The sequence below is a fragment of the Eschrichtius robustus genome, chromosome 21 (assembly GCF_028021215.1).
Source record: "Eschrichtius robustus isolate mEscRob2 chromosome 21, mEscRob2.pri, whole genome shotgun sequence".
Classification (NCBI taxonomy): domain Eukaryota; kingdom Metazoa; phylum Chordata; class Mammalia; order Artiodactyla; family Eschrichtiidae; genus Eschrichtius; species Eschrichtius robustus.
Genome location: NC_090844.1, coordinates 18,967,418 through 18,986,194, shown reverse-complemented (window position 1 = coordinate 18,986,194; position 18,777 = coordinate 18,967,418). Strand labels below are relative to the sequence as shown.

The 18,777-nt window shown below is 34.9% G+C and overlaps 1 protein-coding gene across 1 annotated transcript in view; it reads right to left on the bottom strand.

Annotated features, from left to right (window-relative positions):
• Positions 1 to 18,777, bottom strand: part of MSR1 (macrophage scavenger receptor 1) — a 369,659-nt gene that overhangs the window by 144,585 nt on the left and 206,297 nt on the right. The window contains exon 7 of the mRNA XM_068532055.1: positions 16,801 to 16,970. Coding sequence (XP_068388156.1) covers positions 16,801 to 16,817 — 17 coding nt within the window. The 5' untranslated portion in view covers positions 16,818 to 16,970. The remainder of the gene's footprint in view (positions 1 to 16,800; positions 16,971 to 18,777) is intronic.

Below are 18,777 nucleotides of genomic sequence, written 5' to 3'. Positions count from 1 at the left end.
CAGATTCAGTGCAATCCCTATCAAATTACCAATGGCATTTTTTACAGAACTAGAACAAAAAAAATCTTAAAATTTGTATAGAGACACAAAAGACCCCAAATAGCCAAAGCAATACTGAGGGAAAAAAACGGAGCTGGAGGAATCAGATTCCTTGACTTCAGACTATACTACAAAGCTACAGTAATCAAGACAATATGGTACTGGCACAAAAACAGAAATACAGATCAATGGAACAGGATAGAAGGCACAGAGATAAACCCACGCACCTATGGTCAACTAATCTATGACAAAGAAAGCAAGGATATACAATGGAGAAAGACAGTCTCTTCAATAAGTTGTGCTGGGAAAACGACAGCTACATGTAAAAGAATGAAATTAGAACACTCCCTAACACCATACACAAAAATAAACTCAAAATGGATCAAAGATTTAAATGGAAGACCAGACATTATAAAACTTTTAGGGGAAAACATAGGAAGAACACTCTTTGACAGAAATCACAGCAAGATCTTTTTTGATCCACCTCCTAGAGTAATGGAAATAAAAACAAAAATAAACAAATGGGACCTAATGAAACTTCAAAGCTTTTGCAAAGCAAAGTAAACTACAAACAAGACGAAAAAACAACGCTCAGAATGGAAGAAAATATTTGCAAACGAATCAGCGGACAGAGGATTAATCTCCAAAATATATAAACAGCTCATGCAGCTCAATATTAAAAAAACAAAAAACCCAATCCACAAATGGGCAGAAGACCTAAATAGACATTTCTCCAAAGAAGACATACAGATGGCCAAGAAGCACATGAAAAGCTGCTGAACATCACTAGCTGTTAGAGAAATGGAAATCAAAACTACAATGAGGTATCACCTCACACCAGTTAGAATGGGCATCATCAGAAAATCTACAAACAACAAATGCTGGAGAGGGTGTGGAGAAAAGGGAACCCTCTTGCACTGTTGGTGGGAATGTAAATTGATACAGCCACTATGGAGAACAGTATGGAGGCTCCTTATAAAACTAAAAATAGAATTACCATATGACCCAGCAATCCCACTACTGGGCACATACCCTGAGAAGATCATAATTCAAAAAGACACATGCAGCCCAATATTCACTGCAGGGCTATTTACAATTGCTAGGTCATGGAAGCAACCTAAATGCCCATCGACAGACGAATGGGTAAAGCAGATGTGGTACATATATACAGTGGAATATTAGCCATAAAAAGGAACAAAATTGGGTCATTTGTAGAGATGTGGGTGGACATAGAGACTGTCATACAGAGTGAAGTAAGTCAGAAAGAGAAAAACAAATACCGTATATTAATGCATATATGTGGAATCTAGAAAAATCATTCAGATGAACCGGTTTGCAAGGCAGAAATAGAGACACAGATGTAGAGAACAAACTTATGGACACCAAAGGGGGAAAGTGGCAGAGGGTGGGGGTGGTGGTGGGCTGAACTGGGAGATTGGGATTGACATGTATACACTAATATGTATAAAATGGATAACTAATAAGAACCTGCTGTATAAAAATAAAATAGAATAAAATTCCAAAAAAAAAAAGGTTCCATCCTTTCCATAGGGTAAAGTCTGAGAAGTAGAACTCCTGGATCTCAGGGCATAACCATTTACCTGGTCAAAAAAAAAAAAAAAAAAAAAATCTGCCTCACTAAAGAGCATGTATTACCTGGAAGCAAAAGAAAAACACCCACTATCTTGGTGAAAGCATGCCAATTAATTCTGCAACCATTTAAATAACACAGATATGAATCTAGTTTACTTAGGTTTAGAAATATACAGCATATGCTGATTTTGAAATCTAAACAGCTGCAAAGTGATGAAAGTGATCATATCATGTTAGGCTTAATCAGAATAGCTCTTGAGACAGTAATGGAGTTGACATGCTAAAAGAAACAGCTGGCTTTGTTTTGCGTTATAATTCCCAGCAATATGGATGAAACTCAGCCGCTGATAATTCTGATTAATTATGTATCCAACTACAGTTTTGTTTTTTCTGTAATAGTTGAACATAAAGTTTCCAAGGTTTTCGTTTTATTTTTTAATATATTAAGGGTAGATACTTTCCACAGAATTTGATTTTATATGTGAAATTATACAGAAACTGATCTAGCATGTGATGAAACAGCTCCAGCTACAGCATTCGTGTTGCGTTAGTGGTAAATTGTGACCTTGTCAAAATTCAGGGAGAGACAGCTGAATTATGATTCTGCTCCTGTGAAAATGATATGTCTCCAATATTAGATTAATTTCCTGTAAACTTTACTATTTGGTAGTACCAAACCTTGTAAATGTCATCTTTATCCATCATCTTGAGGTATTTTGATATTGCTTGTATAGTAATTTTGATTTCATTTTCGGTTTTTATAAAGAGATAGTTATTTCCCTATTAAATCACACTCTACATTTTTATTACAAATTCATCAAAAGATATATCATATCACTTTGAAAACTGATAATGCTTGCTTAGTCTCCATGTCAATTAGGTGACAGAGGGATGGGTAAAATGGAGAGAATAAATATTATACTTAATATATTTTTATATAATATAGGGAAAAAAACTATTATTAACTTATGGCTAAGTCATTCCGCTAATGTGTTGTTTTACAGAATGTGAAGTTGCTAAACATTCAAGTTCATAATGACCTCATTAGAGTGTGAAGAACATCACACAAGAATCAAAAGACCTCATGTTCAAGTCCTGGGTCATCTAAAAGTCACTGAATAAGAGACTCCGTTTCAACAGACCTCTATTGGTTTATCAAAAAATGTACTTAAAGTATCCATTTCAAAAGTGAGTTCTAATTCAAGGTTCCATGATACTACAAGTTCATTACATGTAGTGGACAAAACTTGCTTCTTTCATATCTAAACTTTATGCATAAGCATATGTAAATTCAGAATATATGTATCAATGTTCATATACTGAGCACCTGTTAAATGAAAAGAACTGTGTCCATCACAGAGAATAATAATAATTCTAGATGTGAAAAAGTTGCAAAAACGGCCACAAGACTTGGCAAGTCTACATCAGTTGATAGAGTCAATTTCTCCATTGCTTGAATCTGGGCTGGATTTATGACATGATTTGACCTATTATTGCACCGGTGACATCGTGCCAGTCCTGAGACTAGGCCTCCAGTTGCCTTGCAGCTTTTACTCCTGTTCTCTTGGAATCCTGAACTGCCAGGCCAAAGTTAATAAGCCAAGTCAACTGTCAACAGACCAAAGTTAGTTTCATTGATTTTAAGAGACTGCCAGCCAAGCTTCAAAGTAACCTGTAGACACATGCATGAGCCCAGCTGAAAAGCAGATAAACCATCCATGGGACCCAGCCCCAAATGTCAACTCATGGAGTTCAGAGCTAAATAAATGTTGCTTGTTTTAAGCCAAAAGTTCTGGAGCAGTTCACTGGGCAGCAGTAAATAACCAATATAGTAGTTAATATTCACTGAGCTTCTACCATGTGTCAGGCATTAGATCAGGCATACAACCTACATTCTCTCATTAGTATCCTTACTCCAATCTCTGAAATGGTCATTGTTTCCCCCCAGTTTACAGATGAGGACCATGAAGCATAAAGTTAACTTGACCGAGTTTACAAAGCTAGTAAGCTGTGGAGCATGATTTCAACCTTGTCATTTTGACACCAAAGGCTGAAATCATAGCAAATACTTTTCTACTCTTAAATGAGAAATAGCTGGAGTTTTCTTGTGTCTTCCCCTCTATAATGATATAGTTGCCTGCATACCTGAAAACCCACATATATATGCATTCAAATTATTACCATTCATCTTTGTAGAACAAACTACTCGTATGTTTTTCAATTTTAAATACTGGCAAATTTAATGCAGTCCTCTTGTCTAGAATTTGACCGTATATTGCTACCAGAGTTCCCTTTCTTGAATTTCTCATCACAAGGGTGCTTGAAACAGCGTCTGCTACTGCTGCCAGAGCTCTGAAGTCAACCTGTTTGTCACTGTCTCCTCCAGTGATGAAGGGAGATTTATTCCTCACCTTTCAAGTTGTATATCAAGGTATAGTTCAACAGTAGTAACAGTATCTGACTGATCACATTTCGTGCATTGAAATGGTACCATTTGAACTATATATTAATTAAGAATAAATTACCCTTTTGAGGTCTGGCCTCAGATGATTTTTTTCTACGTGAAAACATATTTTAAATAATTAACAATGGATTCACCAATCATCTCTGGAAATTTTTTTGAATGTAGGGACTCCCCACGCATTTGTACATTTGTATATACACATGTACATGTATAAATATGTATTTCTATTTATACATGCATTTATATGTTATATGCACATGTGTCTTTTTACTTTTACTCTCTACTACTAATGAAATAAAATTTCAATGACAAGTATTATAAATTTAATAATTTGAAAATAAAGAACATTTTTTATAATTATATTGGCAATAGTTTTCTTAAAGTAGTTTCAGAGAAAGGTGATTTGTTACCAAAAAATGGGGGAAAAAAATCCCAGTGAAGTCAGTTAAAAGGAATGTTGCATTTTGGGGACTGATAAACAAGAAACATATTTTGTAATTTACTTGTATAATTAATTTTATTATTAAGCTATACGCAACACTGTATAATTTAAAGATATATAATGAATCCACTGAAAATTGGTCAAAATAGAATTCATTTTTAATCGTAATCACAGACAATGATAGTGGGAGACAAAAAATACTTTGGTCAGTATAAGAATAATCTAACTGACCAAATGGTTTTATCAAAGGGAGATTTCGTTATTGCTTTATTCCGAACTATCTACATTGACTAAATGCATGGTATTGCACTGAATTACTGGTGCAGTTTACAAAACTCTTTTTCATGCTTCTTTTGCATTATGTTGAAATTCGTAAAACATGTTTTGCATATTTGACCAAGAATTATCCTTTGACTATGGCAAACACATTGTTGCAATAACAAATCTCTTAAGACAAAATTGAATCATTGGCTGATATAATCCTAAGGATTTGGAATTGTTTTAAATGAAATTCAGAAATTGTAATTTTGCCCTGAAGTCTTCTGGTGAAATAATTAAATTTGACTTTATCTGAATTGACTGAACAGTCTTCTAGACAAAGGGAAGTTTGTCAGGTGATTTATAACACATTATGCCATTACCAGCTCTTATGTTTGTGATTGGTTGGTTCTGGGGAAGCCGTCTGGTGGGAAAAACCTCAGATCTAAATGAGATTAAGATTATCTCTGAATTTTTTTTGCAAGAATTCATAGGAGATCTCAAGATGCTGACATTAAAATTAACAAATGGGAGTCCATTTAAGAAAAACATTCTAATGCCTCCCCATCTCCTCTCCCACGAAAAAGAAAGGAATTTCAGCCATATGAATAAGGTCAAAGCATCTTGCCACTGACAGTGGAAAACATATTTGGGTTCAGGAAATAACAAATTAAAAGGGTTGCACAAGAGATGAAGTCCTTGCTTCCAATCCTTACCTGGTGCAGAATGACTATGCACTAATCATAGACGGGGCACTGCAGCAGGCGACCCCTCGTGAGGGTCTCTCTCCGCATGGACTCCCATCATTCACTCATCTAACCTGAACTTCTTTCTTTACAGCACACTATTTACATCTGACTGCAACTGTATAACTGACTCCAAAAAAGGACTACCCAGAAAAGCACTTTCTGATTTCCTGACCTGTAAAATGCCAAGACGGCTTAACCTAAGTTTTAAGCTAATTTTTATGCAACAAGAGTTTGTTAAAACAGAAAAAGTCTTGCCATATTTAAGACATGTTTCAGCTTGGCTCCATTCTAATGAAAATCATAGAGATGATGAACTTTTAAATATATACCACCCACCTATTAATGGATAAACAGTTCTTCATATTAAATGATAACTCTTTGTACTTATCTCTAATAACTTAATATTTGAATGCAGAAATATTTAGTCTGAGCGCTTTCTGAATTTAGAGTTCCAAGTTTGAATATACATTGAGATTCTCAAGTACACTTTGTTATAGGACCCCCAAACTTTCAGGTTATATTCTTTTAAGGTTCTGAAAAATCTGATTAATAATTACCAAAAAGGGTAGGGGGAGGGGCACCTGAGAAAGCTGTAGATTAGAGCATGAAGTCAATTTCAGATCAAAATTTATGACTTTGTGATATTTATTAAGTGGACGTGAACGGCTCTCTTTTTTATGGTGTTAATTCCTACTCCCTAATATTGAGCAAGAATCTGAGATCATCATATATTGCCCAAAATTTGGGAAAGAGCCTCTGTGTTCAGGCTGACATTGTCATTGATATCTACACTGTTAAAGATCACATGACCCTTTAAAGTCAAATTTAAGCAAGAGAATTGCTAACAATTTTGGAATTCAGAAAGCTTAGTTAACCACCTTTCTAGGCTGGAGATGGTTCCACCTCTACCTGGTGACTGCTGTCACCCTCCACCCCCAGTGGGGGCCTGGGCGTGGCCATTGGGAGGTTTGGAGTTATGACATGCCCACGAATCTAGTCACAAGTGGGGCCCAAGGTATTACCTGTGAGGGTCTGCGTTCCCCCATGAGTATTCCCGTGCTGAGGGAGTGTGACATTAAGAACAAATTTTAAAACACCATGACTGGTTAAGGGAGAGACCACAAAAGAAAAGAAGAAGGGTTTTTGTTCCTTTTCAAACGAGGGCTCTTGCATTTTTATTTTGCCCTGGGCCTCACAAATTCTGTAGCCGACCTTGCCCCCATCCATGGCACGCCTTCTCTCTCCTCCTGCTCTTTCTAACCCTATCCCTCTAGCATGGCTTCCAAAACCAATGTGCAGAAATGGTGTTTCTCTTTCAACTTTGTAATCTCACAAGGGGCCAAGTGAGCACAAAATATCTAGGCAACATTCTTGAGTCATGGAATGGGGAAAAAAAAAACAGCAAAAAAAAAAAAAAAAAGAAAAGACAAATTGAATAAATTACCCAACCATAATAATTGGGTTTAAAGCCTTTTGACTTTATTAGGCATTTTACCTCATTTGATCCTCACAGCTAAGTTATGGAATAGATGTCATTTTATAGATACTTATATGTTAAAATGTTGGAATATAAAATGGAGCTGTTTTTGTATTCGTACTCTAGCTGGGTTGGCAAATCCATATGCAACATTATTCAGAATAACCTCTTATCACTATGTACAAAAGCTCAGGGCCAACGTGGTGAGTTACATGAGGTGACATTGGCAATCAGGGTCCTCTTTACAGGATTTCATGAACAAAAATCTTTCATATAATTCTGGAATGGGAGTAGTAGTGCCTTTTGTTCATCTAAACTAAGAAATATTTAAAACAATGTGGGTAAAAGGGTTTTACCTTTACTGAAAAAAAATCTTATATTTGGAGTAACCAAATCTTCTTAATTTGCCTGGTTTTACTGTTTTTTTTTGTTGTTGTTGTTGTTGTTTGTTTGTTTGTTTGTTTCTGAAAGTCTTATGTCCTAGGAAACGGTTCCATCTCAGGCAAACAAGGACCACTGTACACCCCATGTGTTCTGGTCACTATGCTAGGCCCATACATAGTTATCTCAGGATGGAATCTGTTAATAAAATATGAACAAAGACCCAGAGTCAAATTTGCTTCATGGGGAATGCAAATCAATTAGCAGCAGAGGAAATGAATTGGAAAGTGGTGAATACGTAGGAATGGTAGGTCAGGAATACTAATAAAAGCAGATCCCAGAAATCCTGATGAAGAGTGAAATTTAGGAGTAAATGAAGCTATCAGTTAGCTGTTCACTGTATAATGAAATATTGAGGGACAGCAGTATTCTACAAAATTCCACTGAAGCACATCAACAAGTTCTGAATAACTGGTGAATTTAAGAACATCGCAACCAAACTCTTACAGAACATTTGAGATGATGTGATTCTTGTACAAAACAAAAGGGCAGTAGCAAACAGGTTTAGTTTTTTAAATTGCAGACTTATTTTTAGTTCACATGATTTAGGAAGCAACGTCAGTTTTACATTCATCCCTTTAGTTATAGCTGCAGGTACAGATAATAAGATTTTTAGCAGGAGCATCTTTGAATAAAACAATGAATAATATGTCTTATGGTTCATTAACCATGCTAATAAGTACATACTTTGCCAGTCATATTTGAATAACAGATTAAAGCTCACTGTGCATTTTCAGCAGGATTTATGACTTAAGTTATTTTTAAATAATCTGATAAGGAAATACAAGCAAGTTTTGGTTACAGTATCCAACTCTACTACAAATATAACCCTTTGGTCTCTGCAACTTCATACACCAGATTTTGCTTAGAATTTTTCTCAGGTAGTTTTCTGATCACGGTGGTTTTTGGTTTTGTTTGTTGTTGTTGTTCAGTCTTTTGTCTTTTTAAAAAATTTCTAAAGTTCCATACTTATCAAATGATTTATGTCAATATTATGACAATTACTTACCAATAAAATATATTGCAAATCTACAAAATGATTTCTCCTTATTATCCTAATTATTACTTCAGACACTTTTAATGTGTCTTCAAATATCATTGATTGTATATACTGTTTTTGTTTTAATTTGCTCTTTTTTCATTTAGTCCTAGTTACTAATAAAAGATACATAGATAGATAAAGCAATCAAAATTCAGGAAGCTAAATAAACTAAAGTATGAACCAAAGGAAAACCTCTTCCAAGCACCACTTAAAGTAACTTTTAGGGACTTCCCTGGTGGTCCAGTGGTAAAGAATCCACCTTCCAATGCAGGGGACGTGGGTTCAATCCCTGGTTGGGGAAATAAGATCCCACATGCCACAGGTCAACTAAGCCCGCGTGCCACAACTACTGAGCTGGCGCACCAAAACTAGAGAGCCCACATGCTGCAACTGCAGAGCCCATGTGCCCTGGAGCCTCCGCGCCACGGAGCTCCTGCGCCACAACTAGAGAGAGAAAACCCGCACGTCACAACTAGAGAGAGCCTGGCGCGCCACAGCGAAAGATCCCACATGTCCCAACTAAGACCCGACGTAGCCAAAAAAATAAAGAAAATAAATAAATTAAATATTTAAAAAGTAACTTTTAGAAAGGGGCTCACAAATAAATGTAAACACCTCCTTTACTTTTCACCCATCTACATTCATCTACAGGCAGTTTTTGAAACTCTACTGTGGTCTAGCAAGAGGCAGGAAGTGGAAAACAACCATACTGGAGGAAGAAAGCTATTTATCCAGAGGAATGTAGATCTATAGCAGAATTACTTTGATAGAAGGAAACACAAAAGGCAACTTTCTCCTATCCACTTGCGCTGAGGGCTCGCATCATTATTTCTTTGCACTTCCCTAGCAATTTCCAAGTCCCTCCACAACTGTCATTGAATTTCATTCCCACGCAGTTTGGCAGCAATGGCAGTGAGGGCACGGAGACAAGAGTAACTGCAGGGTCGCACTGGCCCTGCTCCCCCTCCTCCACTTCTCAAGGGTGTGTCTCTATGGATAACTAAAGTTAGAGTTGAATAAACAACATAGTGAGCGTTGTTTAGTAGATGAGTTAAGAATAAAATGAACCAGAGAGCTAACCACATGACACCATAAACTCTGAGATGCACAAGCATATGAGCTGAACAAGATCATGTTCTTTACAGTTTTATCATTTTCACCTATAATAATTATTGAGCATAACTTAAACATATCTCAGAAATATCTCAGTATAAACTTAAATATGTCTCAGATTAAATCAATGTCATCTATGTATTTCTGTATATTTAAAATATTTCTATATTTTTGGGATATATATTTCTATATATATTTTTATGTTTTTGGATTTGTTAGGAAACAAGACAATTATCTCCTCTTCCTAAATTTTGTACTAAATATTGCCCTCCCCACCTACTCTAACGAGCACTGAATGGTTTCCATTAATGTAATGTGAGATACATATTTTACAAAATTAAATGGGCTTTCAATAATCAATTTTCTATAAATCTAAGCCTGAAGTAAGGAGCAAGTTTAGAGTGACTTTAAATTTCTTTTAAGTGTTTTACACTTTGAGAATTATTTCCTATTTCCTTTACTCCATTTCTAATATTTATTCATTTCCCAGAGCATTCCTTTATATTTGCTTACAGATATCTTCCGGGAAGGACCATAATATATGACAGTGTCCTAGCATTGTGAGTCTCACTTTTAAAAACTGAGAAAGTGAAGGTTGTTTATGTAGACAAGAAATCACATTTAATAATTGTTTTTGTAACAATAAGCTAAGATCAGCAAACAAAGGAACACGTGCACCTGCAGAAAATAACGTTGTGATAGATGATATCAATACATAAACAGGGACATTTTGAGGCTTACAATATTAAACGGAAGGAAAATACAGGAGGATTACTTTGGGTCCCTCAATTATGTGCTGATATAATGGTAGTGGCCAAAACAAGAAAAGCCAAATCAATAATAAATTTCTGCCCTGAAATTTGATATTAAACACACAAGATAATAAAACTCAATATTATTAAGAGACATAAGTTTCCACAGAGCATTTACCATACAGCATGTGTTAGGTTTTATAAGGTGTTTTCTAGCATGTGTATTACATAATGTGTCATGCCATGGAGAATTCAGTTCTTTATTTTAATTAGAAATTAAATAGCAAATTATAAATGTAGAACGTCCTATTCTTCAAGAAGGCATCCTTTTTCTTAATATCCTTCTAAACTTTAATAAGATTTAGTTTTGCCATGATTTCCTCTCCTTTTATCAATGGGAATTCATGTGGCATAACATTTCAATAAGATATCTGATTACATATAGAAACTTCTACAGTTTTCCAACTATATAAGTTCCATGAATAGAATAATCAAAATATTATTGTTATCACAGCCTTACTTTTTTCTACAACCACAGGAAACTAAAAAGAAATAATAGAACATTTTAATGTATATGAAAAATGACTACCGTGTAGAAGAAAAATGTGATTGCCAGTATCTTGCCTTGATTATTAATTCCTTCTTTGTTTACTATAAAAATATTAAAAATCAAATCAAAGAGCAAGTGATCATCAGTGCTATTCACCAGATAGCTTTGTTTCCCTGCCTTCCTGACACAGGGTAAGACTGCACTTTCCCACACTCATTGGAGTCAGGATCATGTGACAAGTTCTGACCAATGCTTTGAGAGCCAAATATTTAATATGCTGGTAAGATATTCTAGCTATACTATGCACTATGTTAACCACTAACTACATGTTATGGTTTGAACTGTGTCCCCCCAAATTCACATGTCAGAATGTGACCTTATTTGGAGATAGGGCTCTTGCAGAAGTAATCAAGCTAAAGTGAAGTCATTAGTGTGGGCCCTAATCCAATATGGCTGATGTCCATATAAAAAGGGGAAATGTGGGCACAGAGACAGGAACAGAAGGAAGATGATGTGAAGATACAAAGGGAGAACATGACCATCAATGAGCCAAGGAGAGAAGCCTGGAACAGATCCTTCCCTCACACACAAAAGAAATCAAGCCTGCTAACACTTCGGCACTTCTAGCTGCCAGAACTGGGGGACAATACATTTCTCTTTTTTAAGCTACCCAGTCTATGACACTTTGTTTCAGCAAACCTAGCAAAATAGTACATCACAAATGCCATGCTAATGGATTTAAACATTCAGTATTTTAAGGCATTAGTTCTCCCCAAATTGATCTATAGATTCAATCCAATCCAATCACATTCAGAGCAGGTTTCTTTGAACAAATTAACAGGATGTTTCTAAAATTTATATAGGAATACAAAGAATCTAGAGTAGCCAAAATAACTTTAAAAAGAAGAATAAAATTGGGTTATTATCACTGCCAGAATACATAAATAAGTCTTTAAATTCAGTAAGAAAATAAAAAACCTAGTGAAATGTGTTAAAAAATTTGAACACTTTACCACAGCAGATTTATGGATTGTAAATAAAAGGGCTCCAGGTGAAAGACGCTCAATATTATTAATGATCATGGCAATGCAGTTAAAACCCAATGAGAGACCACATCACACCTAGTAGAACAAATAAAATTAAAGACTGACTGTATTGTATGTTGGAAAGAATGCCAAGCAACTGGAACTCTAAAAACCAATATAAATAGAAAATGATACAAGCACTTGGAAGACAATTTGGCAGTTTCTTAAAAAGTTAAACATATACCTACCGTATTTCTCCTACTAAAGATAAATGAAAGCATAGGTCTACACAGACACACAGATGTTCATTACAGCTTCATTTCTAATAGCCCCCCAATTGAAAACAACCCAAATGCCCATCAACAGTTGAATAAATAAAAATCTTGTGGTATATCAATATGACTAAATACATCTCAGCAATAAAAAGAGATGAACTATTGAGACATGTAGTCCTTGTGAATCTCAAAATAATTATGCTGAGTGCAGGAAGCCTTTTATAGAAAAAAAGACTGTGTAATGAAAGATTCCACTTAAACACAATTTTAGAAAATAAATTAACCTAGAGTGAGAGAAAGAAGATCAGTGTTTGGGAAGAGGGAGAGGGGGCAGGAGAGGTGAGAGGGAGAGATTACAAACAGGCATACAGAAAATTTAGGGTGATGGATATGTCCATTTCCTTGAGTGTAGATATGGTTTCATTGGTGTATACATATTTCAAAACATATCAAAGTGTACAGTTTATGTCCAGCTTATTATATGCCAATTACATCTAAATAAAGTATTGAAATCAGGTTAGGTGGCAAGTCTTAAAAATTTAAGAGATTATGAATAATGAGGTTTCTTCCTGATGAGATATAAAAGGATGTTTTTTACTCAGAGAAAGTAAAGGAAATTTGGGGGATGGTGGCAACTACACTTAATGATAAAAGTGAAAAAATAATAAAATATAATTAAATGTTAATAAGAATTTTCCTGAGATAGTAGAGAATAAGAATTATTAATCCGAGGTGGAAAAGTCATTTAAGAAATGCCCCTTTCCCATTAGAACTCAACTGTTCCATTTTAAATATGAAAAATGCAGATTTTAGAATGTATCCCTGTGTAGGAATTTTTTGGATTTGTATAGGAGAAGAATACAAATATGGAATAGGCTGGTTAAAGAATAGCTCATTTGACTAGAAGGCAGGTTACTAAGGGTAAGAGGAAATTGATAAACTGGGAGAATAAATACTAAAGTTGAGAGAACTGATAAGGCAAAGTGCAGGTGGTACAGAGATACTGGGAAGATTGGAAGGACTGAAGCTTGTAATGCGATCGTCAAATATTGAAATTTTATTTTCCAGATATCAAGTAGTTTTACATAAAAATCTTTGCTATCTGCTTTTGTTTTATGTTGTGTTTTGGAGGGGAAGTAGAACAGAATCACACGCACTTTAAGTAACAGCTAGAATTGTGAGAAATATTAATACACATGTTATTTCATGTCAAATACTCAAGTGAAAAGTGTGCTTACTGCTATGTTATAGGAGTGCACTAATGGCTTCACTATAATGTAATGAAGTTCATTTCATTTCATGAAGTTCATTACAAATACAGAGACAGGACAGAGACAATACAGAAGACTGCTTATAGGGGAACTTATGGGAGATTGCATCTGACCTGGGCTTTCAATGATAAATAAGAATTTGCTAATAAGACAAGGACGATGAGAAGATATTTGGGCCTGAAGAAATACTACATGCAAGAGTGTAGGGTGGTCAAATGGTTTGGAATCTAAAACCATATCTTCCAAACCACTAATACGGGCTAGAAATATCTTATAATTTAAAGAATCATGAGTGTATTACAAAGAAAGGTCACAATGTGTACACTTGAAAATACATTTGGCATTTCAGAAACAGTTTTTCAAGAAACAGGTTACATTGAAATGTAAATTAAAATTGAATAATCTCCAATGAACAAACAAAATAAAAATAGTAACTAAAGTTCGCACTGCAGTTCACTGGTTTCTTTTTGACCAATAACATAGGCTTACAGTAGGTGAAATAAATATAGCTAAACATAGAACCCTCTACTAGCTATTAGTGATTGGTTTTGGAGGCTGTCAAGGTAAGGACAGGACACTGTAATAGAGGAGAGGATTAAAGAGGGTGGAAGTTTATCCTCCTCCCATGTAATAGACTGAAATGGAGTTCCAATTGCCAGGGGGCTGTTCTCTACACAGTAACTCAAGGACAGAGTCTTTTTTGTCTTATGGCTTTGCAGTCCCCTAGGAAACTGTCATTATATGGTCAAATTTGAGTTGCTCTGGTTTCTGGTTGACCGTAATGGGAAAGATAGGTCAGAAAAGCCCTGCCCATTATCTTTAGCCTGAGCCTGCAAGGTGCACGTGTTATTTCTGCTCGCGTGCCACTAGAAAGACCTCAGACGCATGTTACAGTGAAATATAAAAGAAAAATAATAAAGAAATGTAGTTCGGTCACATGTACAAGAAAAGGAGAAAACAGATTTTACGGACAGCAAGCAATATCCACTGCAGAGAACCAGGACCTCCAATCCTCTCCGGGGAATTCCCACTTTATGAATCTTAGTTGGAAGGAAACTTGCGCTCTTGGTACTTAATTCCAGCCTCTCTAGGACAAAGGTATGTGATCCCAACTTTGCTAATCAGACACACTGGTGCCAGACTTAACTCATTGGGTATTCGACACAAGATAGATGGAGTAAGGAGCAAGCATCATGTTGGCGGCAGTAATAATAGTGATAGTTGCACAAAGGGGCTCTGGGCCCCTGAGCTGAGCTGCAGCATCAGGGACTTGGATAGCAGATGCAGTGAGGCACACTCATAAAATCACGTGCATATGTGCACACCACGTACACACAAACACATACATGTGTGTGCCAGAGGTACACACACCTCTCAGGATGTGCTAAGGTTTAGAGTTCAGTGGTGAGAACAAAAGTTTTCATGTTCTCATCAAACTAGATCCCTGGAGCGGTTTGTCCCTTGTTTTGGAAAGCTCCTGTCTTAGCCTTTCCAGGCTGACTTAACAAGATACCATAAACTAAGCAGCTTACGAACAACAGAAAATTTTTCTCACAGTTCTGGTGGCTGGAAATTCCAAGATCAAGGCACCTGCAGATTCAAATGAAAATAATAATAACAAAAGACTTCCTGCCATGCTCTAATAACTGTGAGGTAAAGAGAAATATCTAAAAAGTTCTGGGAAAAAAATCCAGCAATAAAAGTACTAAAAATCTCTTTCATCCTCTTTTTCTTTGCTTTTGTTGTTTTTATGCTCCTATGTTCTATATTATTCAAATTGACTGTGTTTCTGGCAATTCACAGGTAGAGCAGATATTCAGTAAAAACACCTTTATGGAAGGAATCTCCAAAAAATCACAAGAAAAGAAAGTTTAAAAAAAAATTTCATTGAAACTCAGTGTGCACAAAAAAAATTTAGATATGAGGACCCTGACAATAAAGTTCTTATTTAATTCAGTGCACATTTGTCAAGTGCCTACTTACTATATAACAGTTAATTTTCTTATCCTGCCCTAACAGTTGTTAGTGGAAGAGGATCTGGGTTGATGGGGACTCCATTGCTTGGTAACAGTGAAAAAGACGAAGTACAAGAACTAGCTTAATTAAAAACGAAAGATAGAAGAACTACACTTATCATACTCTATTTTGTGGAATCTTTCATCATAGTTACAGAAAATGTAAAATAATTCTTCCTCTGTAGAAAGATGAGAATATGGCACATATGGAACTCAAACAATGTACAGTAGGGGATCAGAGAGCCCCGAGTTGGAGAAAATCTTACCTCTTGGCATAAAGGGCATCCCTCTGGGTTTATCTCTGTTTTCCTAAAGCACTGGATTTTCCAGGTTCTATTTTAAATACTAGCTTTCAAAATAGGTTTCTCTAAGTTTTTATTTCCTTTAAATATTTTGAAGTGTACAACGCAGGTACTTTTAAATAATCAAGTCTTGAGAACCATTTTAATTTTTCCCCTTTCTGAAAAAATTCTGTAGAGAGTTATTATGTTGGCCAAATATATCTTAACAATTTTAGCAAGGGTATATCATAATAACAAAGACAAATGTCCTATAAATATTAATATTTAACTAAATATTAATATTTAATATTAATATTCCAAAATTAACTACTAGTATTTTATGACGCTTGAAGAAGTGAAATAAAGTAAATATTATCTTAACAATATATCTTTATATCATGAAACATACATCTTTTCCTCTGTAAATCTCAAGAAAATGGTCATGGACTTTTGCCAAACATGATTATTTCTATATGAATGTCTATAATTTAAGCAATCTACTTTACATGCGTAAGCAGTAGACTATTAAGCAGAATACTATTGTTTCTAGCTAGAGATATTCAATACTTCTTTTTTCATATAAAAACTGTATATTATAAAATTTGATTAAACTTTTTTGTTTTTGCCACTTTTTAATCACGTCTACAATTTAATATCTAAGGAAACCATATTTCAATGTAAATGTATATCTTGCCAAATTCTACCTATTTATGGCTAACACACATTTTATCAGACAATACATAGAGTGGTGTGCTTATAACTTTGGATTTTAATGTTGAAATGTAAACTTATTTATTTAATTTACAAGTAATATTTGTGGTATAGTTTTCAAGAGTTTGCTAAAACCACTTTACCATATAATTAATTAAAAAACTGAGAATAAGGAAATAACTATTATCAGCAGGTGGTATTTACCCTGAACTGTAGAATTTACCTGTTTTATGATTAACCACTAGAAAACACAATTTAGTTTTGTTTTAAGGAAAGATTAATTTAGTAGCAGTCACACTCACCTTTCTCTGAGAAGCATGGTTGATACAATCCTACATCATGCTGTTCAACAAATGAAAGCATCTTTTTTATCCGATTACAGGGAATGAGGCTCGCCCTGTTCAACCAAGAGTCCAGGAATGCTTAAGTACTTTTCTGAACAGGCTTGGCAAGCACGAATATCTGGGGAAAGCTAAAAAGAAACATTCAGGTATAAGAAGATGCAAAACCAACCTTTACTGATGATTCAGAAACCTTTGTACCAGTTGAGGGTTTAGAGTGAGAAATACTTCTTCTTTGGAATTCATGAGGGCTGGCCTGAACCAGAGCTACATAGCAATAATGAAGTCATATGTCACCCAACACATATACAAGCATGGTTTAAGGATATAATCTGGGAGAAAATTATCAGACATAAGTTAAAGTTTTTATATATTTTTAAAAGATGTATATTTCAAAGCTTTTATGGCCTACTTATAAGCGTCATGTACTGCCATCCAGTCGTAGTGAAGAAAAATTTCTTTTAGGCAATGTTTTACTCTTTCAAAACATTGCAAGCATAAAACCCAAATAGCTTTACCAAAGGCAGGGATATTTCTCTTCATTCTTTGTTGAAAAAAAGAAATAAAGCTACAGGCAGCAAAGATGATCAACAAGGAATCATCAGTGAATTTAAATTTACTTAAATTTACCATGCCACTTAAATCTCCAAGCCTTTGTTTAGCAATACATAAAACAACAATTTGCAATGGTTACTGAAATTTGCATTTTTACATTCTTTCATCAAAATAGAGTCTAAATTTTAACTAAAGTTTCAAAATCCTTCAGCTTGTAAATAAGAGTCAATGACTCTTGGAATTTTAATATTTTCTTACGACTCATTCCGATAATGTCCGGAGGGGCTGTTGCCAGTAGATGCTCCCAGTAGGGTTGTGACTATCCCTCAATCCTTTCCTTGCTGATTTCCTCTGGTGAACTTTATAACTATTTAAAAGTATCACAGACTGAGGTAATTTTCAACTATTATATCTTTCCTCCAAACGGTTTTTTTTGTTGTTGTTGTTCAAAATAAAGAATTAAGAGTGTTCTACTCTGTGAGAGACTTTGTAAAGACTCAAATGTAAGGTACTCATTTTGTGAGGGATAATTCTGCTAATAGGGGAGGGAATGCCCTAAAATAAGGTGAACAGTTTTGCCCCCCAGTTCTTGTTTTGTGCTACCTCTGTTTCCTGAACTTGCCTGGTTCTTCTGATTAAAATGTATTACCCCTTTCATCTTACTCCCACACCAACAAGAATGCTAATGTAACTACTCTGTTTCTTTCTTTTTTTTTTTTTCTGGAAACTGTTTTTGGTATGTGACATTTCAAACATGAAAAATAATATGTAATGTATACTTAAAGTATAAAGAATAATAAAGTAAAAACCTATGGAACTACTTCCCAGATTAAGCAACTGAGTACTTAAAAAGACCTGGAAGCCTCTTTCTGCCACTCCTTCATAAATTTTTTCTCTCATAAAAGTGTTAATATCATTTAAATTTAGTGTTACTCATTCTCATGTTTTTCACTATAGTTTGACTACACATGTATGTCCATTAAAGATATAGAGTTAGGTTTTGTAGGTTTATAGAGTTTATATAAATGATACCATACTGTATGTATTCTATCATGTTGTGTTTTTGTGATTTAGCCATGCTGACTAGTGAAGGGCTGATACCTTAATTTTCATCGTTGTATATTATTATTTTAGATGATTATAAGACAGGGTATTTACTTATCTTTCTGGCGATAGTCATTAGGATTATTTCTAGGGGGTTTCTTTTGCTATTAAATACAAAGTTGCAATGAACACTCTTGATGAGGGTCACTTGGTATACATGGCAACAGTTTCTCTAGGATTTTGTAGATGCAAAGTATACATGTATTTTTAACTCCACCAGAGAATGCCACACTAAATTTTTAAAGTACATGCACAAAGTCCATAGCCACTTGCAGTATA